Source organism: Chelmon rostratus, chromosome 1, assembly GCF_017976325.1.
Source record: "Chelmon rostratus isolate fCheRos1 chromosome 1, fCheRos1.pri, whole genome shotgun sequence".
NCBI classification, from domain to species: domain Eukaryota; kingdom Metazoa; phylum Chordata; class Actinopteri; order Chaetodontiformes; family Chaetodontidae; genus Chelmon; species Chelmon rostratus.
This window is the reverse complement of record NC_055658.1, coordinates 3,739,570-3,766,324: the sequence shown is the minus strand read 5'-3', so window position 1 is coordinate 3,766,324 and position 26,755 is coordinate 3,739,570. Positions and strand designations below refer to the sequence as shown.

The following is a 26,755-nucleotide window of genomic DNA, read 5'->3' as shown; positions in this document are numbered from 1 at the left end:
TGTCAACGTGTTTTTCTCACTCATCCGCACTCATGTTTACGAGTTTTCTCAAGCTGTGGCACAGCGTGGAGCTGTGAACTAGTTTAGCGTAATGTTTAATGTGTGCTGGCTCTGATAGAAAGCTTCAAGAACGGACAGGAATGTGTGTCACAACAGACTCGTTATAAACATCTCAGAACAGAAGAAACATCGGGAAACCCTTGTGTAAAAAACTGGTTGACTAAACGCATATGTCATAGTTAAATGGAGGAATAAGTGGGTGGACTATGGACAAAGTAATGACAAGCGAGCTTGCTCCGTCTACAGTTTTTAAATAGCTTAACATTTTTGTCGGAGACGCTACTTTAGTTGACGATTCACTTCCTGCTCTAAACGCAAGCCATTGCTTTCTAAAGTGCGCATGCGCAAGTTTCTATTCTATTTTATTTCGATTTTTCTAGACAGTTATTTAGTGAGCCGCACACAGCCTTATAGTTGTCAAAGGGGGATATCACTCTAAAGATAAAACATACATGAAGTGAAGTTGTGATTTCCTTCTGTCTTCGAATAAAAATTACATTAACACACAGCAGTTACCGCCTCAGCTAAACAACTGAAGTTTTGGCTCAGGAAGACGTGCGCGTTTGTGTTGACTTCACAGCTCACAGTAGCTTCAGTAGCAAAGGAAGTATTCAGTCAGTTTAAACACTTAGTGCCATTGTAAATATTTATATTCTTATGATTTGTAGCGCTACAGCAAAATGACGGGTTGACAATCTGTGTCTACGTGTTTAGCTGAAAATGATTATCTTGCCTCGATTGTCTGTTATATACTCTCTGATGTGTTTTTGAAAGCAGGAAGTAGGATGACTGCAAAGATCATACGTTGTGTATCCGCGTGAAGAGTAAACTCTCCTCTCCGCACGTTCGGGACAAGACTGAAGGTAATGTAACAAAGAGATACGCTGAATTATCGAGGAAAGGCTGGTGACAGCTGTCGAGACACAGAAATGAACTATGAGGTGCTTGAAGTCTTGTTTAGTCAACGGTATTGAAATAGAAACGAAACTTCGCGTTGTGTTGAATGTTAATCAAAGAGTCCTTGATTAATCACCGTCTTCATTGCCTTTGAGTCACTTTGTCTGAAAAAACTCTATAAACTGTACTTACTATGACTGCTTAGTTTATATTTAGTCCGTTTATACGCAGTCTTGCAGTTTAGAGCAGCACTCGACTGCCAAGTTGTGTAATGATCTGTCTCGCCAAACTCCATTCAGAGACCAGTTAATTTAAAAAAAGCCGCATATTGCCAATCATTAATAAGTCGTACAATTTGACTTGAGATATTTTACGAATTGACAGCAGCCACGTTGACATTCGGCGTACAGACAGTACACAAGGCTTAAAAGCATTACCTCATTTTTAACATAATCAATATCTGTTCAAACATTTGTTTCTGTTGGGTTACAGTTGTAAAATGCGGGGACGTCGGCATCATTTTCTTATTTATTTTTCGTTATTTTATGCTGTTCAGGCTGTGTTGATCGTTAAAGTAAAAATGAAAGTAAAACCAACAGTTCTAAACTACGTGATATATCTGATACTTGTCTCCCTCCTGCTGGTGATGCACCTTGTTTCAGCAGAAACGAGAGCTCAGTTCTAGTATCTGTATCTGCCTGTAACTGTCTGTGATGACTCTGAGCAGCAGCATCTGCAGTTATTGATGTCGACTTTCATCTGAAAGTATGGAAGCCTAACATTTCTGACATTTATTGGAAGCAGATTAGTCCTTTAAAAGAGATTTGAACATTTTCTCACAGTATGTGGACTACTGTGTACACAATCATACAGTATCTGGTGATTTCAGACTTGATTGAAAAAGTTGCATGTTGATGCATTTTGACGATTTGTTTAATTTGCAAATTTGAAATTTGTGACTGGAATTTGCACCACTAAAGCACAGTATCAGCTGGGTCTGGTCTTGTGACTCTATCTTTTAGGGTCCCCTTGTCAAAATCTGATTGAAGTCATCATGTATTTTGCTCACATGGGGCTAATAAAGATGGGTTTAGTCACACTGCCTAATGCTGTGTTAGTGTCGGGGTGGTCATATTCATCAGGCTCAACACTTCACCTTTTTATGCTTCCATCATTGTCTGAGGAAATCTGCAGAATCATCATGGTCACTGTGAGATATTAAAGGAGTCTATAGAGACGTTGCGAGAGGCCATAAAGTAGCTGTTGTATCTGTTTCACACAAATATGATTGTGTGTGTGTGTGTGTGTGTGTGTGAGAGAGAGACTAGATTAGGTTTGCGGTTTGTCAGTTGCTGTGTTCTAACCACGTTTCATCTGTGTGAATACTCAGCTCAGAAAGCAAATTCTGTGCTGCAACTGTAGGGTGAAACTAGGTTTTCCTCTGAACCAAAGCTCTTTTTTATTTTTGAAGTAAGACACTGCAGTAGAGTTGACTCTCCTCTCTTTCCTATCACGCCAGTGTCTCAATGCAGGAATGGCTCCACGAATGGATGATGTCATGCGTCTGTGCTGTGAATTATCAGCTCACGATCAGATCAAAGTTGCGGTGAAAAACTCAACCAAAGGAGCGATGGTGGCAGGAGGAACTGCCTTTGTAGGCGGGCTACTCGGTGGACCTCCAGGGATTGCTGTTGGTAAGAATAAATACAAAAAACTGCTGACTGTGACCTGTATGTGTGAAGTACTGCTGCCTGATCAACAGGTTCAAATGCAGCCCATGCCGGCAGGGTCCCATACCCTGCAGGAAAATGCAAAACTCTGAGTAGGTTATCAGTCACAGATGAGAACTTTTGGAGACTGACTGCTGAGGACTTCTTCCTTAATCACTGCATAGTTATTGATCAGCAGAAAATGAATCAACATCGATTTGCTGCTTTTCTCTGTTTTATGTTAATTTAAAATTCAAAATCTTTAGGTGGGACTGAGAATAGCCACAAGAGTAAGAGTGAAGCAGACCTTTGAAGTTGCGGGCTGTAAAACCCAAACGTTGAGCTATGCTACGTCTATTTGGGTTCATCACCACAAGCGGCACCTCACACACTGCGCACAGTCACACACTGCGCACAGTCACACACTGCACACAGTCATCTGACAGTCAGTTGTTGATACAGAAGTCCTGATGATGGTAGGTTCAGGTTTTGGTAAGTAAAATCGGGTCATGAAGCTGAACTGGCGTGTGTGGTTCAAATGAAAGCCTCAGCTGGGGGAAGACCAAGATAAACTCCAAAAACACAGCTGCAGTATTGCATATTTTCATGTGAATTATCCCAAGGAAGGCCAGAAGGAAGTATTGAGCCCTCGATCTCCTCCTGACAGGTGTCAGCAAATTTTTCGAAAAGACAAAAATCAACAATGTTTTTTATTTTGTCTCTCAATAATTTCTGACCTAAGCAGCCTGTCTGTGGCACCCAGCTACAAGCCCATTGGTTCCTAAAGAAGGTGAACTGTTAACATCGAAAATGTTAACAGGTCACACATATGTAGATTATTAAAAAACAATTGTTAGGGAATATTTTCAAAGGGGGATTAACACACGTTAAAGTGAGTATTTCATTTGTTGTTTGGGTCTTTTCATGAGATCATTAACAATGATAAATACAGCAGAACTATCACCAGAGTGATCCTTTAGGATTCCTCTTTAACCGTATGTTCCCTGGTCTTTGATGCAGGTTTACCTCATACCTGTACTGTACATGCTTACTGGATTCTGCTGAAGCTGTAACCGCCCCTTTATCCACCCTCCTCTCTGCACCAGGTGGAGCAGTAGGTGGTCTCTTGGGCAGCTGGCTTACCAGCGGGCAGTTCAGACCTCTGCCTCAGATCCTGATGGAGTTGCCACCTACCCAGCAACAGAAGCTCTGTAATGACATTATGGCCGTCTTAGGCAACCTGGACTGGATGGACGCGGCCCAGCTCGTCGCCCTCGTGATGGGCAACGCCACTCTCCAGCAGCAGGTCACTGCTGCGCTGCTTAGCTACGTCACAAAGGAACTCAGAGCAGAGGTGCATTATCGGGACTGAGTTATGTTACACTTGGACTTTTCAGGATGGTCGGGCCTCACAAACATATTTTTGTACTTGACAAGAAAGGAATCACAGTACATTCATCATAGACACCTATTTGTGTTGCTCAGTAATGGATGGATAGTGACCGAAGTACAAATAACATTTTTGTATAACAGGCTGATGTCAGCGTCAGTTTTCTTAAAAAATTGGGCCTGGGGTGCCATTTATTCTGGATTAGAATATAATCTCTTTATTCCCACACTCTGTATCAGGGTGGTTTTAAAATACCTCTGCTGCCTCTACAAAATAAACATTGGAATAAACATTATTGTGCTTTTGACTGATTATTTGCGTATTTAAAGTTGTCAGGACTGTAACATTGCACATTTTGAAAAATACATCTGTAAGAAAGAATTGCTCCAACAATGTAAATTCTCACAATGTATTCAGATCATTTTGTTACATACACTGCTCCCAAAAGTGAGTTTTATTTCCTATTTGTTCTTACCGTAGATTCTTCATTATTGCTTTAAAATGGAAGCAGATTGCAATCCTGCCAAAACCTTTCCCACTGCTATGGCTCAACCCTCTTTCACATGACGACCAAGTCAGAGCGTTGACCGAGAACAGTTTGTGTGTGAGACAGACACAGAAGTATGACCCAGAGACAGCATGCAAGAAACAAATGTCTATATTGCAATACCCATATGGCAGAAAACAGAGTGTAGCTGTGACAGCTGATTTAGTTTAACAAGGATTATTTTGTTAGTATTCAACACCTACAACCGCTGCTACATTGAGTCTTTGACATCAACAAGGTCAAACCATGATGGTGTGTGTAATTGTGAAATGCCATTACATAATTGTTACATATGTCTGGTAAAATAAGATGAAAGTACTGAGAGAAGTTGAAGTGTGAGCACGGAATAAAATTGAAGTGTCACTTTAAGTGTTCATACTAAGTGAACCATCAGTTCTGGTGAAAAGTGGTGACTGAGCATTCATTTGACCTGAATGGAGTTAAAGTGTAATGTGTGTGTCAGTGATAAATTGTGCTGCAAGTTTCAAGTAAAGTGGAAATCAGGAAAGAAACTGGCACCAGTTCAAGAATAAAAGTGATGCATAGCAGAAATGGAAACAGACTGGTGCAGTTGTCTTTGACTCACAAGCTTCCAAAACAAAAAAAGTCTGCAAGCTTGGCCCACTAGAGGGCGCTACTCAACCAGGACTGAGTGCTCTGGAGTGCTCGAGGAGAGCAAGCCAGCAGTGACACTTGCATTAAAGACCCCTGCAGTCAACTGTACACAGGTCATTGCAAGTGCATTGTGGGATGTTGACAGTTTGGTTATGTTGTATGCACATTGTAAATATGTACTGTACAACTAGTCATGTTTTTTCTATTCAAATGCAAGCTGATTTTTTTTTTATTGGTAAAACAACTTTTGGACGTGGATGCTGAAATGACATTACATTTAAATAGCAACAACATTTTCAGTTTTTTCTTCTTTTTCAAATGCAGCATAATCCTGCGTCTGGCACAGAGACCAAACACTTCGTAGAAGGCACAAAAAACAACAGCATTGTTAGATGTCTGCAGTTCGAATGGCTACTGATAGCTAGCACTGAGCGTACAGGATGGATGCGGTACCAAGGACAAAAGCTAGGTCTTAATGTCCAGGTTTAGGCCCAAATATCTACAGTATATTGTAGCAAAACCTCGTACCCTGCACTCCACTTGAACACCGCTTTAACACAGAAATATGACTCTCGGTTGCTTTTAGAGTGAACTATCAAATCAGTTAATATGAGCTTTAAGTTCAATTAGGTTCATGCTGAAAACATGAGGCTGGTAACTGGTTAAGCCTGGATTTGAGTTTTCAAGCCCTCTGTGGATCATATTTTGGACACTGGTGTAGAGTCGGTCCAGCTGAGCACACTGTCACAGCAGAGGGAAGTCAGCCTACAGTGCACCGAACCATAACGAGAGTATACTGGACAAAATAATGAAACAAGACCCAGGCTAAAAAAAACAATAAAATTGCTTCAAAATTTTTGCCCAAATTTGTTAGCAAACAGAAGCTTAGTTACATATTCAGCAAATTCAGAGCAACATTAGCATTTTTGGGGTGTTGTGTTTTCAGCAACCTAGAAAACCGAAGTCCAGTATTCAGTCTCCTCTTAGCTCTGTTCAGGTCTTCCTCGGCTCTTGAGGAAACATGCAGCCACAATGCTCCACCATGTGTCCAGCTAGCTAACTTTGTCTGCTGTTGGACACCTGTCACCCTGTCAGAGCTATTTTGTTATCTCACAGCTGCCTGCTGCATCTCAGCATGACTCCAATGAAACCAATCGTCCTGAGCTATAAAAAGTTAAGTTGCAGGTGTAAATAAAGACTCTGAAGAAGCTAAAATGCCCCTTCGAATTAAGAACTGCAGATTGGGGTACTAATCTGTTGCCGCTGTCTCTCCCAGTGACACCTTTGACATTTAACATCCAGCCATTGGACTTTTCAACAGTACTGTATCCAAAACAGGCTGGAAAGAACATCAGTGCTTATTGTCAAAAGGTCATTTACACATGCACTTTGTTCTATTCATTGTTAGCAATTTCATCCCTTGACATACATACATAAAAACACAGAAGGCACAGCGTGACACTGGGCTGGTTGGCCCTCTGGAGCACAGCTGGGATCTCCAGGGCCTGGCAAAGGTAAACAAACAATATCAAGATTTCCAAAAGGGTCAAGCCCACTGGTCTTAAAATGATGTCAAACCTTGTTCTCTAAAAGACAGAAATGAGTAAATGGTTGTGGGCCCATATTGCTGAAACATGGTAACGATGTGGTAAAATTCCAGTAACAGTAAAGCTTCTCCGGTCCAGATTACAGGACCCTTATTCATGAAACGGCCAAATCCTTACCACAATGTACAGACTTACTCTTAAATTCTTTACATTTATTCCTAAATTTCACGCTAATTCTAATTAATATTTTGGTATATACCATATTTATTTTCTTGCTGAGAGTTACTCAAGAGGATCAATATCACTTACAATATCATATGTGTCTGTTAAATATGACGCTACAGCCAGGAGATGGTTATGACTATTTCGGCCACAAACTTGCTGGAGTCTTGACAACCCAGTGTAAAACTGTAGATTGTCATATTCCCTCTGCTTTAATGGCTGTAGTGGGAAGATTTTGTCTCTATGCTAAACATCAAATAAGCCATTATGATACGAGTACATTTCATAAAACAGAGCGTACACAATATGTTACTGAAATACAGAAATATTACTAGTTGGCAGTGCTTTGTGAAAAAAATGCAATCAGGTGAAGGTAGTGTGACAGTGTGGCAGTGCTTCAAATTATACTCGTACTCTATTTCAAGGCTCTTTCTGTTCCTCACAGTAAGTAACAGTTCACAGGCACAATTGTGTGGAACACTATGAATCCCATCACTATCAGAAACTGATATCCACGCGCTACCTAGTGTTCTATTTTCTACTTAATGCCATTTTATCTGTGTGTCTGAATGCTATATGTGAAATTTATGCATAATAACAGAAGCAAAGTCTATCTTTGCTAAAAAAAAAAATACCACAATGCAAAGCTTTGCTTTTCCTCCTGAGATGACAGACGTGTAAAATTGGTGAAATAAGAAAGAATTCTGACATCAAGGTCAAAATTCTCTTGTCTAAATCTATTTGATCTACTTCTGTTATCTAATGTTTTTATCTAATAAGTGCAAAACGGGTGAGAAGTTCAAGAAAGCTTCCCAGATCTGTGCAATATTTGAATCACTACAAGAATAAATGTCTTATAGAAACACTCTCTGAACAACTGAAATCACTGCTGAGATCACTGGTAAGATTACCATCCTACTGAGATTTTCAACTAACTTAATCTGACGAACGCTTCCTGACCAACTCTTCAAAGTGTTAGAGTAAGAAAGGCAGTACCCAAGCAGCAACCACACACGGTTTAAAGCAGTGACATATTAGTAAAGCTGTGTGTGAAGAATACGTTTCACTTCATTTAAATGTAGAGTAAGTAAAATAAAAAAACAAAAAACAATTTACACTGTACAATACATCAATTCCAAACTAAAGTGAGACGAGGAGAGGAGAGGTGTAAAAATGCTGGTGCTGGGTTGAGTCTAAAACTGTTCAGAGAGGAGATCACACAGTCTCTGAGACACAGAGTCCCTGCTGGTCCGGAGGGTGAGACGGTACATCTGAAGAGGAAACACACACACACACACACAGAGTTACACAGGCCATATGACGGTTCAATGCAGAGATGAGTCTGTGTGTGTCTTTACCTGCGCTTGTGTGTTGGGCTCCAGTCTGAGGAGGCAGCCCACCTGGGTGTTCTTAGTGTGAATGACTCCAGCTCCAACAAAGTTTGCGGGGTTAGGATCCACCCCGTCCAGCAGAGCTACACCAAAACCTAAGATCTACAGAGGAGAAATGAAACACACCCTGCATGATTATATGAACACAAAAAGCAGACTGGTGACATCATTTCATTACCTCGACACACTAATTTACAACAACAATTTGATCCGTAAATTTGGCATTTTTCCTCACAGTGTGTATACAGTCACTGTTTTATGTGATCGGTCAAGGTAGCGCCTTGCTGGATGATGTGGCGTTGCAGCCCTGCGTTGTTCTGTCAGGTTCCCCCTGTGGAGGCTACACTGCTTCCCCGACAGATTGGCAACACTGACTTTACAAGCAGGGCTGAAGTAGGTCTCTAAAGTATTCTGTCAAATTCTATATCCTGACTGACAAAGATGATCCTCCACCAACTATTTCAGGGATGGTCACAAATCTCTCATGTTGATCTGCATTCACGTTTGGGAACTAATTAGTCACTGAGACCATCTGTGAATTCCTTGAACAATCACAGTCTACAATCTACTGCAGTTTAATGCAAAAAGTAGAAATAAAAAGGATCATAAACTGCGTAAAGAGACAAATAAATCACTAATAAAGTAAGGGTGTAAAAGTGGAGCAATACCAACCAAAGTCAGTACTAAAACCCACTGAATCATTCATGCTGACTGGCTCTGTGGTGTCCTCACAAACAGCTGCTTCATGTCTACAGACTCTTACCTTGGCCTTGGCAACATCTATGTCCATTGGGTGTTTGGCTTTGAAGATTTTCTGCACCTCTTGCTGAGGACTGAGGAGAGAAGCCATAGAAGATAATGACTTATCTCTGGGACTAACAGGAACATGTCACTACAGAATGCTATTCACCACAAAAACTGAAATATATACAACCTTTTTCAACCTCAATCTGTTCATTTTTGTTGACATTTGCATTTATACATGACCAAATCCACTTATGGAATAAGTATGCTTCCAGCTCCATTTTTCCACAGTGAAGATGTGCCATACTGCTGGCCTTGCTGAACTACACATGTGGTGCTTCTTTTACCTTTCACATGATTTTTGGCCGAGTACAGATGCCAGCTTGCAGGGGTCTTTTGGGAAGTAATTTACTTTGAATTAGTTATAGCTGAATCTGCCTTTGACAAAACCAGCAGATGCAACAGTCAAAACTGTTAAAAATAGGAAGCCTGCTAGCTGAATGTGCTGCACAATCCTGATAAAAAGTGGTAGGAGAGACCAAAGAAACAATAGCTGGGATAATCCAGGTACTTTATCAACAGAGTGGCAATCTGAACCCAACAAGGGATGTAATTGTAATGATTAATTGTTTGGTCAATAAAAGACAGAAGAAGAAGAACAGAACCAAGAACAGTGGTGCATTGCGACTGTAAATGGAGACTTACGCTCCAAGCTGTTTCCAGCGCTGGAAGAAGTCTTGAGATGTCATCTCTGTGGGCTGAAAAAACTTGTTGAGCATCACTGGGAGCTTCACTGCAATGTTCTGAAGAGTTCCACCGTATCTGTTCCAAACATGGAGCAATCAGCATGTAGAGTACAGCACATACAAGCAGAAATAAAAATGAAGTATGCACTCAGACACCAACCTGAACTGGATGTTGAGCACCAGCGCCTCTGTGAAATCTGACACACACTCAATGTTGAGGATCTGCTGGACCTGAGCCCCAGCCTCTATTATGGGGTCTACTGTCTTAGTGTGGACATTCAGCTGTGGACACAGTGGTCAAGGATTCTATAGAAACCTAAATGGCAGGAGCACACATGGCTGAATAACTGAATGCTTTTCTTGACAGTTTGAACGGTGTGCAAAATACTCGGCTAGGAAGAAGTAGTCGCACTTGTTGATTAAGTTACTTGTGTGAACTGCAGAGCGTCTTGTGGGCAAGAATTGGACAATCGAGTCTGTAACAAGAAGTCACCATGCAGGAAAGGATATGAGTCTTGAGCGTGTCGTGAACGGTCACTGACGAGGAGAAGCTGAGGAACTGGGTGGATGTCTTGTTGCCGTAGAAAACATACATGCGACCTGTGGGAAAACAGCAGTTAAAGGATGTTTGAGTTCATTATTATTGAACTAATCACATCTGAACTGTATCCACTACATTTACTTCATCATTATTAATTCTATTTTGGAGCCTAATTCTTCTCATAATTCTCGAACACCATCCTGTAAGAAGTATCCTTTAAAAATATCCTTAAAACTGATGAGGTCTGATGAGATTTCCCAGAACCTAAAAAATGCAAGACTCAAGCACAATGGAGACAAATACTAATATAACGCTGCTCACCCAGGTTCTGCCTGTACTCAGACTTCAGTCCAATCTGCAAAAGCTGGCTCTCGTAGATGACACCATTGTTCTTACAAACAAATCTGGAATTCACAAGCACACAATTACAAAATTACAACAAGAACTTGTAGAATATTTTATTTTTATATATAAGTTTGCACTTAAACTTGGCAACTTGAGCTGATGTTAAATGAAAACATGGAATAAGACACAGGAGGGTTTCAAAAGAGGGTCTGATGGACACCATCCACTTCCATTATGGGAAATGCAGGATCCAGTGTAGTAAGAGTTTAACCCATACTACAGATTCAAAGTCACAATACCTCTGCCTTGTATGTGTCACTCAGCATTTTCAAAGTGAAATACTAAAATCACTGGAGTTCTTTCATATTTAGGGGGTTATGTGTAACTATTTACACAAGCTCACAGCATTGTCCCACCTGGGAAAGTTTTCCTCACACACGTCTACGGCTGCAGGGGTGGAGCTGTCAGAAAAGACATCAACCAGCAGACTGCCTCCTGGTGAAGGGGTGGAGTTTAGATTGAGCAGGTCTGTGAAGGGGTGGGTGGAACCCTGAGAGAGAAACATCAACAAGTAACATCTTTAACATACAGTATCTACATACAAAGCACATCAAAACAGTTTTTCATAAATACAAACACTAATTAAACACGAGGCCACAGTGCCAGACTAAACACAAAGATAATCCCAAAGCAATCCATTTAATTCTCTACTTCATGAACTCTCTTAACACTCTGTGTAAGGAAATATAAACTATAATAACACTACAGCTTTTGTGTTTGAGCGTTTTGGGCATTTCCCATGCTGTTGTCTAAGTGAGTGTTGTTCGTGTGTTCTGTCAACGTCTCTGAGGTGCTACAGACTGAAGACTGTCACATTGTGTAGCCTATGATTGTTGAGATTTCGTCACATAAAGTTAGCCGTTATATCAGAAAGTAGAAGCTAGTTAGCCGAGATTGCTGACCACTGATTTCCACTAAATGTTCCATTTTGTTCACATTTTCTTTTAACAGCTGCTCCTAAGTCATCAGCAGCTTTCAATGTTGTGTTTGTCCCACATTATGGAGAGAGGTTATAGCTCATGTTAGCCATTGTAGGCTGTGAGGATGACAAATGACTAGACAGTCAGGACTGAGAGCAATGGGTAATCCTGTGACTTCAACACTTTGGACCTTACTCCATGAGCCAATTAGTAAAGTGCTGGTTTATGTAAAAAAGCATAAAGCAAGTCAAGAGAACACTGACGACTGGGGGAGCATCACAGCAAAATACTCTGACAAACAACTACATAAAAGTTGATTGGTATAGTGATGCAATAATAGTCACATTGAGACATTTCCAACAGATCACCAACATAAATAGACAGTATAGAAGACAAGAGTTACTGCCACTCAGTGGGAAAGAATATTTACAGTATGTGATTCACTACACTATGTGTCGTTTCTAGCTGTAAATATACCATGGTCGCAGCAGAGAGCATGATGGGACTAGAGGAGGCAGGGCGGGGTCTGTTGGTAGAGACAAGGTCTGCCATCAGTGAAGGAGAAGACTGATGGAGAAAGAAAAGAAGGGGCGGAAGAGGAAAAGAAGGATAGGGGTTGAAGACAGAGAAGGGAGGAGAAAGGACAAGTGAATGTAAAGATCAAGGAAATGCTAGAAGTGGAAGACAATAAAGGCAACGGCCAAAGGGCTGTAAACCAGCAATTAACAACAATATAGAATGTGTCTGTTATGATGCTTGTGTGATGCAGGATGGTTTCATTGCAGCAAATCCTTAAATGTGCAGACTTGGATAAGAAACTTCACTTGTTAAGAGGAGTTACTTTTTTTGTGGCTTCGGTGTCCTCGCTGTGCTCGGTGCTGCCGTTGACATTCCGCCGGGCATCGTCGATGTCCGGCAGGTGGCCCGGGCCCTTCTTCCTCTTCAGCTTGGCCAGGATTGAAGACTCTCTCTCTGGGAATGGAGGCATCTCTTCTAAGACTGTGGCCTGTGGAGGGACAGAGTAAATCAGTATGTACAATGTGTCATCCCACCATGTATGAGGGAAAAAGTGGCTGCATTCAAAAGCAGGGAAAGCATGCGATCACAGAGAAGGACGAGATTCAAGAACGGTTCAACTGGGGATAATGATGTACAGTTTCTGAGCATTTTTTCTTGGTATTTGCAGCATTCGTTTGTACACAGAGAGTGACAGAAGTAGCTGTGTGAAGAATGAAAACTATTTCATCTCCAGAAAACATTACATAGGTGGCACAGAGCAACCACGTGACTGAAGTAGCAGAACCCAAACTACAGCAGTTCACGACTTGAAATGACCTTCTATCAACCTGAACCCTGAATCTGAAACCACAACTCCCGCTGTGATCTGTGTCTGCGGAGCTCTGAAAGCTTGAGTGTGTGTGAGACGGCCGGACCTGCATAATTCACTAACCAGTATGTCAGTGCTGGCGATGCAGCTGAGCCTCAGGTACTCGACGGCTCTCTGCTGAAGCTCCACATCAGCGTTGCGGAGCTGGCTGTCTGAGCGAAGGACATCTTGGATCGTGGCCTTGACTTCTGGAAACAAGTTGATGAACTTGATGTAGGCCGACAGCAACAGCGCCCGAGTTGGCACCGAGCACAGATGGAACTTGGAGTGTAGAAGGTTGAACTGGACCAGAGGGCTGAAGAAGACGACACAAAGCAACATTCACTCTGAAGCATCAAGCCTGGTCTCATCTCGCCATGCAGATAGTGCTAGTTTCATTAGGACTACTTTCTCTGTTAGAGACTAAAAACTGACAGTGAGGTCTGAGAGTAACAGAGACACCCTTTCTGGAAGAGATATCACTGTTCAATTTCCAAATGTCATTTTTCAATGCTGTGAGCATTGTTAGGCATTGTTAGGCGTCTGAGCTGAAGCTCAGACAAAAATGATACCATTTTCAAAGCAGTGGCTGCATCTGTACCTGGAGCGCGAGTCCCCAGCAATTAGATTACCAAACTCTCCCAGGATGTAACCCCCGACCTTAACCAGGTTCTCATGGCAGGCGGGAGCCTGTAGTGCCTACAAGTATTTACAAAACATGACAACAGTGGGCTAGGGTTAGACTATGGTTATTCCTCTTGGTACCCTCATGAAAATGTTTGCTAGGAACTGAATTGATGAGGCAAGTTGATCTGTGGTGGCATAAATCTTTACGCCTACCTCAAAGACAGTCTTGGCAGCATAGCCTTGGACATCATCTCGGTTTATGACAATCTGGATGACACGATACCACACCTCCTCACTGACATAGTCACCAGCGATGCGGATTAGGTTGAGGATGGTATCCACGTACCAGGTGTAGTCCACAGCATATTTTTCTGCCAGGATAGCCACCTTGAGCACCTGAGGAAGAGACACAGTCAGCTGAGAGGGAGAGCAGCACACAGAGGAACTAAATGCTGTACAGGCCTGTACTGATGACCCACTATCTCCTCTCTGATTGAGTAGTCAGCAGTCTCCAGGTAGCTCAGCATCTCTGCAACTATCTGCTTGGCGTTGCTGCGGTCACACATGGCATAGAGCAGATCAACAGCCCGCTGGCGAACACTCACATCTCGCTCTGTCTGTATAGAGGACAAAGCAAACAGAGTATATGACATGACAAATGTCTATGGCAGATTCTATCAGCTGTATCAGCTACTTAAATTCCACTGTAACCTGGTAGACAGAGACGGTGGAACCACAGGCGATTTTAGGGAAAGGCCATGGAATGAAACCAATTCAAAACGGGACTGTTCGGGTGAGGAAGAGAGGACTGTTCCAGAAACTACAAAGACAACAGCTGCCTCATAACCCTGCTCTCTATTATGATCGCTAATGTGCCGTTTATGGTATAAGATGGAGAAACCGACAGGAGGTTCTGTCAGAGTACAGGAACGCCTGCATCTTTGTTCTCACTGACACCTGGAACAAAGAACAGGACTCCAACTCTGGTCTCAAAATCTAAGGTTTTGCACAGCCCTCGACATTAGATCACTGCTTCCTCTGATGGTGACCAACTTCAAATGTAAATGCAGGCCATTCAAACTGGGGTATGTTACGCTCAGCCAAATAGAGTTCGCTGGACAAAGAAACATCACTGTCATGTTTTGGTATCAATTTTAAGGTTGAAAGGAACAGAATCATTTGACCATTTACGAGTATTTTTGTGCGTATAGAGGTGATCTGATGGTGAGGCACTGAGAAATAAATGTACAGTAGCAAAGACTTCAGTCGGAGTTTGTGGTGTTTTCATGTCTGACGTGCTTTACTTCTGCAGCGGTCAGCTACGTTTGCATAGGACATTCTTAATAAACTATTTTTTTGTCACTTCAGATTCAATCATTAGTGAGAGAATATCTGCAGTGTGATTCATGTATTACACAGTTGGTAATGGAGCATCCTGTAGTGTGATTTGGTGAATTACAGCGTTGGAATATGTTCACCATATGCAATGGGTGACGTTGTTCTGTGTCTTATGAATGGCCAGGATGACTTAACTGTTGCCTGTTACATTCTTAAATGCCACTCTTCCAAACCATTAATGTTTGTGCATATTCCCGGGGTAAGGAGCATCCTTAAGTGTGCGATTGCATTTCATGAATGTGTAGTTAACATAGCTGGTTTATATATTCCAGAGATAACTTTGGTGGGCAGAAATAAACTGAAATGGGTCAGATATGACATGAATGCCACTTGTCAGCCTGGCTGTCAGCTATTCACCGGGAGGAAAAAGTTTAGCCCACATCTTTTAATGTCCACCCCATTAATGCATTAAAGGTTTTTCATGGAGTAGAAAATCACTTTCTGACAAAAAATTATCTCGAATTTAGTCTCCATTGAAAAACATAAGCCTGTCACGCATTTATGGCTGAAGCACACCAGTGCCACCGCCCCCTCTCCTCCCAGTCTGAAGTACAAGTGCCATTTCATGCCTTTCAAGAGGGTTTAGAATATTATCAGAGTTAATCACATGCAAGCCAAATTCTGACGACCATGCTTACTAGCTAAACAGAGACAACATGCTTTTGGCAGAGCAGCAGATTCAGTTAGCAAGCTGTGACTTCACCGCTTGATGCCGGTAAATCCTACACACTGGTCCTTTAAATAACACATGGAAGCGCAATCACCAGGTTCTAAAAGACATGATCTAAGCTTATCAAAGGCAAACACAACTGCTGAAGGACTCACCTTTAGAGAGTTGATCACAGTTTCTATATGTGTCTTTACTGTCTCATGAGAAAACTCAGAGCTGGCCAGTGTGCACATACTCTCCAAGGCCAAATAACGGAGGTTGGTTTCCCTGTGCTGCAGAAACTGGCCTAGCTGGTTGCAGGCTCGTACCAGCAGGGTGGGCTCGCTGAGAGACAACACAGAAAAGTGGCTGTAGTCCAAATGTCAATGCACATTTCATGATCTAAAAACTGTGAGGAGAGTGAACTAATGACAGTGAGATTGCCCTGTAGCCTTGATGGGAAGTTCAAAGATAAAGCAGAGCTGGGTGTTTTTAATGCAGTGCTGCTACAGAAGGACTGAAAACTAAAACACAACACACTGGAAACAAACACTATTTTCTAAAAGCCAATGAAGAAACCCAATAGTACAATTCTCTCGAAAATTCAGCAAAATTAGCTGGTTTTCCTTTTCCAGAACACACCTCTGTAATTCCATGATATTCCAGTAATTCATTGACCACCAGTAGAGAGCCTGTCACAGTGAATATGACTAACCTGTCATGGTGGATAATAAGGGAGATGGCTTCAAACAGAACAGCATTCTTGGCGTTGGAGTGCTGGACCTTCTTGGACTTGGGTGGCTCCTGGGCTTTATTGAGGATGGTCTCCAGGCACTCTGTCAGACGACTTCGCAGCGCTGCATCCTCTGCAACAACAAAGGCTGTCATCTGAACACCTGCTAGCCTTTGCTATGACTCTTATCAACATCATTACTTCTGAAAACTATGAGCATAGGGCTTTGTTATAACTTTATTATCACACTCTATGTAATGTGACATTACAAGGAGAGATGTGACAGACTTCAGTGAGAAGCACATGTTGCTGGTTTTCTACTGGATTTCAAATTAAACAGACAACCTTTTTGCTACCTTCCTATCCAAACAAATCAGATAAACTGATTACATCAAGGTTCGCTGCTATGGGCTTTTCTGCTTTAAAATTTTTCTGCTTTCAGCCAAAAGCTCATACTAGATGAAAGGTACTGAGATTACCAGAGTCAACAGTTACACCCAGACCAAAGTTGATGAAAACGTGGCCATTAATTACCTCATGGAGACATCTGATAATTTGACCTGGTGGTAGAATAAAGGGCAAACACCAGAAATGACAAAATCTGGAATGACCATCTGGGGACCATGAATATTACTCCATGTTGAAAGCAGTAAATGTGCAAAACTATAACCATAACAGCAGCTTTGTTCCATAACTAGCACACAGTGATGAAGTTCTAGTAGTCAGGTAATGGGACAGTACTTTTCTACACTGGATCATAGTATCTCCAGAAACGCATGACCGCACTGTACCAGGTGGAGGGTAGCACTGCAGCAGGCGCAGCAATTTGACAGACAACCATGGTGCAGCCACAAAGTAGTACGTATAGTCCTGCAGGTCGATGGATGCGGAAGTCACGATCTGGACAAGCAAGAAAAAGATAACACATCAATAGATGAAATCAGATTTCATCTTTGGCCCCAGTGCGATATCATGTGAAGTTACAGAAAGACACCCACTCTACTGAGCCTGGCCACAGCCAGTGAGATGGAGGTTTTGAAGTCGTCAGGACTCTTCTGGGCCAGAGTGGTAATAAGGCTGGTGGCTGCTGTTACCACTCCCTGGAAACAGACAGACACATCTTTATACAAGAAATACAGACCAACCGACGCAATATTTCATCAATCTGGGCCTCTTACAGGTGCACAGGCACAGGAGGGAGTGAGTGGGCTGAACAAAACAGATGCTGCATCTACAGTCCATACCACTCATTAATTCTATTCAGCATGTACTACAAACTTACTGTCATAGTGTATGCTTTAGCAGTTAGTATTGAAAAAATGAACACACTTTACCATACTAACAGGAAATGATACGATATATGCTACATTGGACATCAATGATACCACTTTTTTTTCCCCAGCCGTAAGCAACAACATTTCTATTGTGCACTGCATTGTGGGAGAATAGTGTGTATCAACAGCTCGCTCTAAAATCATGTATACTGTCTGCTTTGAGGACACTTTATTTTGGTACTTTTCCAGTGCAAACATACTCAAAACCTGCTTCTAATCAGTATGTAGTGTGGAACTGGGACACTGATACTGTCTTACCAGGTGCTGATCATTAAGCAGATGGACCACTCGAGCTGTCCATTCACCCATGGGCACCAGGTCAGCAGACGTCCTGTTGAGTCGCAGCAGACACAGTGCTGCACTCTGCTTCACGCTGTCCATGGTGTCCCTGATAGAGGCATGCACAATACAGCTTCATTCATCATAATCCAACACATACACAAACAACAATTCAAATGGCCGCTGTCACAGTTTCACAGATTTCAGTCCTGGTTAATTAGGCGACGCCTGTGGCTTCGGTGGCAGAAGTAGTAAAGAGTGCACGAGCAGCTACTCTGTCAGAAATGTAGCAGATGTGTTTAAGATCTCAACAAGAAATGTAAAATCTACACATCAGAGCAAATGCACGTTGGGGCTGGACAACTACAAGACCAATATGTATCTCCCAATAACAAATACGTGCAAATTCACAAAATGATCAAAATATGATGCTCAAAATGTTTAATGCAAGGAGTTGGTAATTTTGTCAGCTTTTAACTACAACTTACTTAAAATTTATAGAAATGTGCAAACTGAAAGTAATGTTATAAAACAGTATTATTCCACAGCTATAATGAAAATTAACACTATATAGGAATGAAAAAACCTCCTCAGCCTATGACAGTCTCAGGGTTATTTGGACTCTGACTTGGACATGTCTGTATTCAGAGTGAAGGTCAAGGCCAACAAAAACAATCATAGTCTAAGACTAAGCTTTAACAGCACACAGTACGTTTTAATTTTGTTATTTCAGAGTTAAATACAATATAACTGCAAGACTCACTGAAGACAACTGTCTGTGTTTTAGGAACAGGAAATAATGAGTGGTGATGTTTTTTCTTCAGCGCTGCACATTGACGTTATTTGATAATGCAGACTGCTTGCAAACAAAGTCCGCTAATCTTCCTCCAAATCCAGGTGAGCGTGTAATACGTGCTGCTGTCAGCTGACTACACCACTGGACAGCGCAAGAACTCCAGAACACAAAGAACATGTTTCACATTGCCACACAGGTTGGACTTTCTCGATCAACCTCAAACAAATCAGGGCTTCGGGTATCCATATCACCACGATCGCTGATCTTCTCAACTAATCTAAATCATACACTACATAGAAATGAAAGTGCAGTCCAGACTCAGATTGGACAAATGATTACAACCAGATGACCTGATATCCAAGTCAAAAACGAACCACATCTCACTCATGAGGAACTTTGACAGACTGTAATCATGTGACGTTACTCCCAACACAAGGTCAGAAAATAAGGACTCATTATGGTGACATATAATCAGAGAGGATACACACATCAGTTAGTTGTGTGTCTCACACACACACGTATCTATGCAGGTGGTCTCTCTCTCTCTCTCCCAGTCTTTAGCTTAGCATCATCAGTAAATAATTACTTTACTAACTGAATCCTGTTACACTGAGAGAAAATCGCACACTCATCTCAAAAGTCAAGAGCTTTCATAAAGAAAAAGAAAAATAATCAGACTCTAAAGACATTTAAATAATGCAGTATAAAAATCAAAGGCCTTCTATGATTTTTTAAGGAAGTGTGCATACCCTGCTCTTACACAACAATAGGAGAGCTATCAGTAAACAGGGAGGCATGTTGAAATACATGGTTTCCTGTCAATTTCTTGTGCATGTGACAGCAATTTCAATCCCATGCAGCATTAGCAGACTGCACCATGTAACTATGTAAGAGGCAATGACAGTATGTAAATTCAGTGAATTGCTACTGCAGAGGAAATGCCAATGGAAATTGGGTATGAAATAATGAAATTCATCAGGATTATAACTATAAATCAAGAATGTCACCGTGTGTAACTGCTTTTGCTACAAAAACCAACAATTCATGCAGGAAATTACTTATTTTGTCAAATGCTCATCAACCAAGTTATTGAGTGACATTAAGCTATTTGTTTGACACTTGAGGCAGTTAAAATCTGTCTGCATTAAGGTGTATGTACAAACCCTGCCACCAAGATCCTGGGAATATCAGAAGCAAAGGCCTCAGCCATCTCTCTGCTGCCCACATTAGCGATGCAGTGCAGGGCCAGGTTCATGAAGGTCGGGTTGCGGCTGGCCAGGTCATTCTTAATGCCGTTGTTGATTAGACGGATGAGGTCGCTGTTGGAGTTCACCAGAACTGAGATAAAGAGGTAACCCTGAAAGGGGACATGGGAAAATGTTTTTAGTACAATGCCGCCATGTAAAGGACAAACAACACATGTCGAGGTTGTACACCCTTTAATCCCCACTCCTTCACACAAATGTACTGACGTGATAAATGATCAACAAGCTCTGAGATATAGACACTGAATGAACACGAGGACAAACTTACAATTTGTTTCTCCGTGTACTTGTTGGAGCTGAGGAGGTTGACAGCCTCCATGTGTCCAAAGTCGATATCATGGCCCAGAAGGAAGATAAAGAGCAGCTTGCAGACATACTTTTTTTTACTGTAGCCGTCAAGAGCCTTGTCTCCTATCCACACACATGCAAACACACACACACATCCACACCCACACAAATGGCTTTGAATGTCTACATGAAGTAACAAATGCAGGGATTTCATTGATTGGCCTTTGTCCTGGGAGTAAGGCAGGCAATAAATTCATATTCAGTCATTTTACACCAAACTGGTGAGTAATGGAGGAAGAGGCAGGGTGGAGTTCAGCTGATCCCAATTTTCATATCCAAATAATCCACAGGTGGAATGAACTACAGTAAGTATTGAATGGGATTTTCAGAGTCGCCACTTCAAGCCGTCATCAGAACTTGAGCTTGTGGTTCATGCTTCATCTTATCCATAGCTATTTTTGATCTTTATAAAAACCCAAGTTTCCTCTGTTTACATTAGGAACATTGCAATCACTGCAATGAAAAGCAAGTTCACATTGCCTGATCCAGGTCCACTATTCTCATGTACAACAAAAGAAAGGAGTAAAGAGCCCATTTAAAGAAACACAATATTTTATTTAGGTTATTTACCTAATTTATGTGCACCCATTTAATTTCAGCTCAGTCTTGACTGTAAAAGCTTCCCAACGAGACTACTTAACCAATATACAGTCTACAGCATAGATGTAGAGCTGCTGGAGTGAAGTGGTTAAAAGTGTGTCTATTAGACACAAGAGTGGATTTGGCTTTATTATCGTTGACCAATGGTTGTATTGAGCTCCTGAAGAGGAGTTTTTTTTGTGAGATGAGGACTCATTCATTGGTTGTTGAACTGTGGGTATTGCATTGAGCACTGACTGCCTCCTTGGCAGAGGTCTGAGAGCGTTTTCAGGTTAAGTATGTAGTTATCATTATGGAATTTCCATGTTTTTAGTAGTCTGTTCACACTGATAGAGGCTCATACAAATAAGATAAATTTGTTAGAACGGTAAAATATTTAATAAAACGCTAATAAGGCCTAAATAAATTTTGCTTTTCTATTTGAAAGTCCGGCCCCACAGCGTCTGCTTGGAAAATTTCTAAAAGCAGTTGTGGTGCAAATGCAATGGTCAAAGTTGTCATATTGACATTTAAGCTGTGTTGACTGATTCACAGCATCAACTCATGCATTGAGTAACATGCAAGAGACCATTCCACCTTAAAAGTTGCCAGTGTTTCTGTCTGGTGACCCTATTAACTGGCGACTTTCAGCCAAATGCGCCTGTGCTTGATGCAGTTATGACAGCTGTTGAAAACAGGAAGGGAATCTGTAGCTGATTCACTTATATTGCTTAATCCCATTTTTTGGGTTCACGGAAGGATTTGACTACGGTCAGCTTTTTATGTCTGTAGTTTTCAATTCTGCCCAGGACACGCATGTCATCAGAGACTGCAGTAGCTGTAGAGGCTGTTGCTGAAGCTCCACTAATTTGTTGTTGAACACCACCTGAAACCTCCTCCCTCCATACTTTTCCAGTGTTAAAACTGGTGTGGCAGTGGTCGACAATTTCTATAACTTTCAGAATTTCTGCAAAAGGAAAGGACAAGCACACAGGAAAGCACTCACCACCAAAGACATCGGTCAAACCTTGATTTAATGCGGGGACAGGACAGCACATAGGGGATATGCTACAATTAACATAAGCCAGTATGCTGGGCACTATGGGAAGAGACGGCAGCTTCATTCTGGAGCAAACTAATTATAGGCAGTGAGGAACAGGTGGCAGGAGAAACAACACCAACAGGAGATTAAGGACTTGTCCACACATACACAGATATTTTCCCCCTCAGTTTAAAAAACAAAAAAATCTGTCCACACGACCTGTTCTATAATATCTCTGTTCACACGAGAACGCAAAAATGATTCCAAATGCTCAAACAAGCATTGCAGGCCAGTTGGTGGCAATGAAGTCTATTTCAACGAGAGAAGCAATCATAGTGAGTTTATTCTTTTTAAATAAAATAATTCGAAACCATGGAAAACCACTGAGTTAAATTGTAAACTTAACCTAACCTTAAGAAACTGGGAGTCCGCCACTGTTATTGTTGCAGACATATGCTCATTACACAAAACAATGGGCATGCACAAAGACGTTATCATTTCCCAGCACTCTAGTTCACATGTCCACACAGATAACAGACACCAGAGGTCTGACCTGCATTTAAGAAAGCCTTTTAAGAAGTTTTAGTGACATAAAAGGTTGTTGGCGTGTGTGAGAGGGAAAAATATATCCGTATACAAGTGGACAAGACCTAAAACACACATATTCACAGAGAGGTGTGTGAACCTTTAACAGTGCAGACACAGCGACAGCCCTTGTAAAACTGTGAAGAAACCAAAAAAGGGGCAAAGCCAAGACACAGTCACGAGGTGAGTAAGTGAAGTGGATTAACAGCAGAAGGAAAACTTGTGTCATGAAAGGCAAAGGCTTTAATCCAATCACAAAATAGACCAGGTGTTACAAGTCAGTCTTTTGTGGTCCTCCATTGTAATACGCCTCCCTACCCTTGAAGTTCAGCCTGGTTTGTCAGAATTGTTCACCTACCTTTAAATTTGGAACGGATATTGGCCAGTTCTTTGTTTATCCTCTTAATTTCTGCCTCTTTACTTTTACCTGCAAATAGACCAAGATATTTTGTATGTTATGTAGTGCTGTGATCACTCATGAAGTTAATTAAACCATCCTTCTTCCATGTTTACACTCTTTTTAGAGAATGGACAGGGTCAGGAACAAAACTCTTTAAACTTGTGATGTTTAAACATTGCTCAGTTGGTGTTTTGGGGCCTGAAGTGTGCCAAGAAAGTATCCCCCTCAGCCTGATCTGGTGACACAAGGCAGGATGAATCCATGGATTCATGTTGTCTATGTCAAATTCTGACCCTAATGTTTGCGTGTTGCAGCAGAAATCGAGAGTCAACAGAGCAGCAGGAAGTATTTTTCAGATCTCCTGCTGTGCAGACTGGTGAGCCTGTGCCCGCTGTAGCCTCAGTTTCCTGTTCTTGGTCAACGGTAGTGGAAGCCACTGCGGCCTTCTGCTGCTTCAAGGTTCCCAGTGTACTGCAATGCTTTTCTTCTCAGCACCGTTGTAAGGCTTGGCTATCTGAGTGACTGTCACATTCCTATGAGCTTGAATCAGTCTGGCCATTCTCTTCTGACCGCTCTCAATAACAAGGCGTTGTCACCCACAGAAGTGCTGCTCACTAGATGTTTTTTGGTTTTCACACCATTTTCTGTTAACTCTGGAGACACGTGTGTGAAAATCCCCCAACACTGAATTATTGAAACTACACCTCTTTTGCACCAAAACACATTGCATTCACCAAAGAAAAACATTTTTTCCTACGATTATGAAATCTGTTCTTGGTATGAAGAGATCACTAACTCATAAAAAAAACAGCCTTGAAGGCCGTATGTGAATATGGTCTCATAATTCTCATAATCTGCAATTATGAATGTATGCCCAGGAACTATGGTGAGGGACTCCAAAGTCCTCCAGTTTCTGTGTTTTTGAGTGCACGTACATGCATTCATTAAATGACAGTAAACACCTCTGGTGACTATACCCTGTAGCTTTCCACTTGAATTACACAGTAGCTACAGAAACAGTTTGGAAAGTGTACTGACAATACGTGCTGACAGGATACACTGAAAAAGCAAAACGTCTACTCTGAACTGTGAAATGAGCTATAGGAGCTGGGTCAACAAGTCAATCAGTTTGTGCGTTTGTGACTAAACATTCCCAACAAATTACAATGCTTGAGCAATGTTGACACAGATATATCATTCATATTAGTCAATAGGCTTGTTTGAGATGAGTTGTGACTCGTCAGTCCGGAGAGTATCAAAAAGCATGCCTGAAGTCAAACAGCTCGGAGGAGGCTTGACTCGATTTGCAGTGGCAGAAGTTGCATTAGCAGTCTTTGTTGCTGATCAAATGGATGCAAATCCACTATTACTGTATGGACAAATCATGTATAATTTGAAAATACAGTCCAATTTCCTGACTTGATGACTAAATTTAACAGATGATGTAAATTGTGAAAAAAAACATCTGACACCATTAGGTTTATTTCTAATAGGTCAAAAGCTACTTGAATAAAGATACTGAAAACAAACAGAAGTGCAGAGATTCCCTGCCTGTATTGAACACTGACGTGCTGAATATGGGGAATGCACAAATGGTGTTAATTGTTAATATCAGAAATGTACTCATTGAATACATTTGTAATTGATAAATGAATGTGAAATTTGAATAATGATGAAAAATGATAATGGAAGCATTGTCATTAAATTGTGAGTGGTGATGTCAAACAGTTACGGAGCTAATTGGAGAAATTCATCAATAGCACAAGGTAAAAAACTCAGAATAAGTGCTGAGTTCAATCTATTAGTAAGCTGTTTCTCACCAAGCATTTAGCTTCTGCAGCTTATGAAAAGAAACTGCAGCACCTAGCTGTGACAACTGTACATGTCCCTGTCCTGCAAGGTTTCCACGTCTAATGCAAATGAGCCTCCGGAGCAAGTCGAACAAAATCACTGACCATCATGAATCCACTGAAACTGTGCAAGTCTGTGTTGATCTGGCTCTTCTCAAACAAGCCTACTGACATCAATATCTTCCAAAATCTCAAATGAAGGAGGAAATCGTCATGGGTCATCTCTATCCATCGTGCTGTTTTATCGAGCCGTGATGACTCTTTGTCACACATACGAGGTAAAGATGCCATTATTACTAGTCAGTTTTCTCATAATTGGGAAATAAAGACCATATAATCATATAATCATGACCTATGGCAATGCTTTGACCTAATTACAATGTGATAAGTTATAATTATGGGATGTGAAAGTCAACTCATACTAACGTCTGAATTAGTTCTCCTTTGGTGAGTGCAATGTGTTTCCATACATCTCCAACAGTAACATAGACCATTTACAGTCTAGAACTTCTCAAAGTCAAAGTTCCTAAATGCTTGATTAACACTTCCCTGATCAAGTTAGTCCATTTATTAGACCATGTTCACATACTACAATGGGGCAGGAGGGAAAGCAAAAGGGACAAGAGAAATGTTAGGCAACTTGTTTGGCAACAGTAAAAATATATTTGGATACACAGTGAATATGTGATATTTGATTGTGTGTGTGGTCACAGTTGAGTATAAAATTATGTGTAATTCATCTTAAACTGAGCAGCTCCTCTAACAGGTCTCCTGCTGAAGACCCCTATGGGCACAGACTCTGTATGATACCCCCGAGCTGTTCAGAATTTTAGCTGTGCGCGACCTTTTGACGTTCATTTACCTGAAATAATCCTAACAGAGTCTGTTGAAGCTGCCAGCTCTAACGTCTTAAAAAATAAAATTTCTGATAGAAAACTATCCGAAAACCATAAAATCCACAGAAGTTGAACGGCTTCATAGATAAAAACGCCAGTTTGGCATTATCTCCAGCTGGCGGTGTGGTCCACGCCCTTTGACATGACGTTAGCAACTGGAAGCTAGCTAACGCAGCTAGTGTGGACTAGCCAGCTGAGTGGTTGTCTAAACCCACTTTAATACGTTAAAGTTGCTAAAATTGTGGGTAGAGAGGGAGAGGGAGTCGCTTCTGACCCGTCACAAAGCTAATGCTGCTAAAGGTTACACCAGCGAACAGGCTTGCCGCTAGCCTAACCATGAATTCTGTCTATGAATGTGATAAACAAACTTACAGTTCCTGATGTCAGAGATGAATACGGCCAGGCCACGCATCCCATCCCCTTTAGAGACTGCAGGCATCTTGTTCACCTCGAGTGAATGTGACGGTGTCTTCTCTGTGTTTCAGATAGCCGAGCTATACTGGGTAACTTTGTTTTAAAGTTTGCTAACCAGCTAGCAAGTGCTGTGCAGTCCAGGGCGCCCCGATATATGACGGAGACAGGAACCAGACACGCTGTGGCTGCGTTCAATACATCTCGAGCTGCACCTACAACCTAAAGCAGGGCTGCGTTCCACTCATGCGGAGTTTCACAACAACAACGGCGGCTGCTTTCCTGCGGATGGATCGACCTAATGACGCGTTGCACACATTCAAATCTGCGACCGATGCCGTGAAAAGTCAGTGACTGTACGGAAAAACACTGCATGTGCAACCTACAACACAAACGTTGAATAAAAAAAATCCTACATAACTCTGCATGCACATTTGTAGAAACGTTAACTGAGCTTTCACGT

General features: G+C 41.6%; 2 protein-coding genes across 3 annotated transcripts; one reads left to right on the top strand and one right to left on the bottom strand.

The window, feature by feature from the left end:
* The first annotated feature begins 6 nt into the window (after positions 1-6).
* Positions 7-5,132, top strand: LOC121607571 (protein C19orf12 homolog). The gene is made up of 3 exons (XM_041938487.1): positions 7-923; positions 2,477-2,651; positions 3,773-5,132. Exons 2-3 carry the CDS (start codon positions 2,492-2,494, stop codon positions 4,036-4,038), a joined length of 426 nt encoding a protein of 141 aa, XP_041794421.1. The 5' UTR covers positions 7-923; positions 2,477-2,491; the 3' UTR covers positions 4,039-5,132.
* LOC121607442 (AP-2 complex subunit alpha-2) lies at positions 4,342-26,457 on the bottom strand. Of its 2 annotated transcripts, XM_041938277.1 has the most exons (23): positions 26,254-26,457; positions 23,094-23,162; positions 20,450-20,592; positions 20,080-20,273; positions 18,100-18,229; positions 17,506-17,607; positions 17,299-17,407; positions 16,490-16,640; positions 15,951-16,119; positions 14,207-14,344; positions 13,941-14,123; positions 13,702-13,799; positions 13,185-13,416; positions 12,576-12,740; positions 12,212-12,301; positions 11,171-11,304; positions 10,731-10,813; positions 10,379-10,468; positions 10,029-10,152; positions 9,828-9,944; positions 9,142-9,211; positions 8,346-8,480; positions 4,342-8,258 (listed from the first exon to the last, which is right to left on the bottom strand). In XM_041938277.1, the coding sequence occupies exons 1-23, from the start codon at positions 26,318-26,320 to the stop codon at positions 8,181-8,183; spliced, it is 2,871 nt and encodes a 956-aa protein (XP_041794211.1). In that variant the 5' UTR covers positions 26,321-26,457; the 3' UTR covers positions 4,342-8,180. The 2 variants fall into 2 exon arrangements, with proteins under 2 accessions (XP_041794211.1, XP_041794294.1); XM_041938360.1 differs by lacking the exon at positions 12,212-12,301.
* Positions 26,458-26,755: the final 298 nt, after the last annotated feature.

Coding starts and splice junctions, on each gene's coding strand:
- LOC121607571 (XM_041938487.1), top strand. CDS start 2,492: ATGGCTCCACGAATGGATGATGTCATGCGTCTGTGCTGTGAATTATCA. Junction 2,652..3,772: donor ACCTCCAGGGATTGCTGTTG/GTAAGAATAAAT, acceptor TCTCTGCACCAG/GTGGAGCAGTAGGTGGTCTC.
- LOC121607442 (XM_041938277.1), bottom strand. CDS start 26,320: ATGCCTGCAGTCTCTAAAGGGGATGGGATGCGTGGCCTGGCCGTATTC. Junction 13,800..13,940: donor CTGCCAAGACTGTCTTTGAG/GTAGGCGTAAAG, acceptor AAATACTTGTAG/GCACTACAGGCTCCCGCCTG. Junction 8,481..9,141: donor TAGATGTTGCCAAGGCCAAG/GTAAGAGTCTGT, acceptor TCTCCTCTGTAG/ATCTTAGGTTTTGGTGTAGC.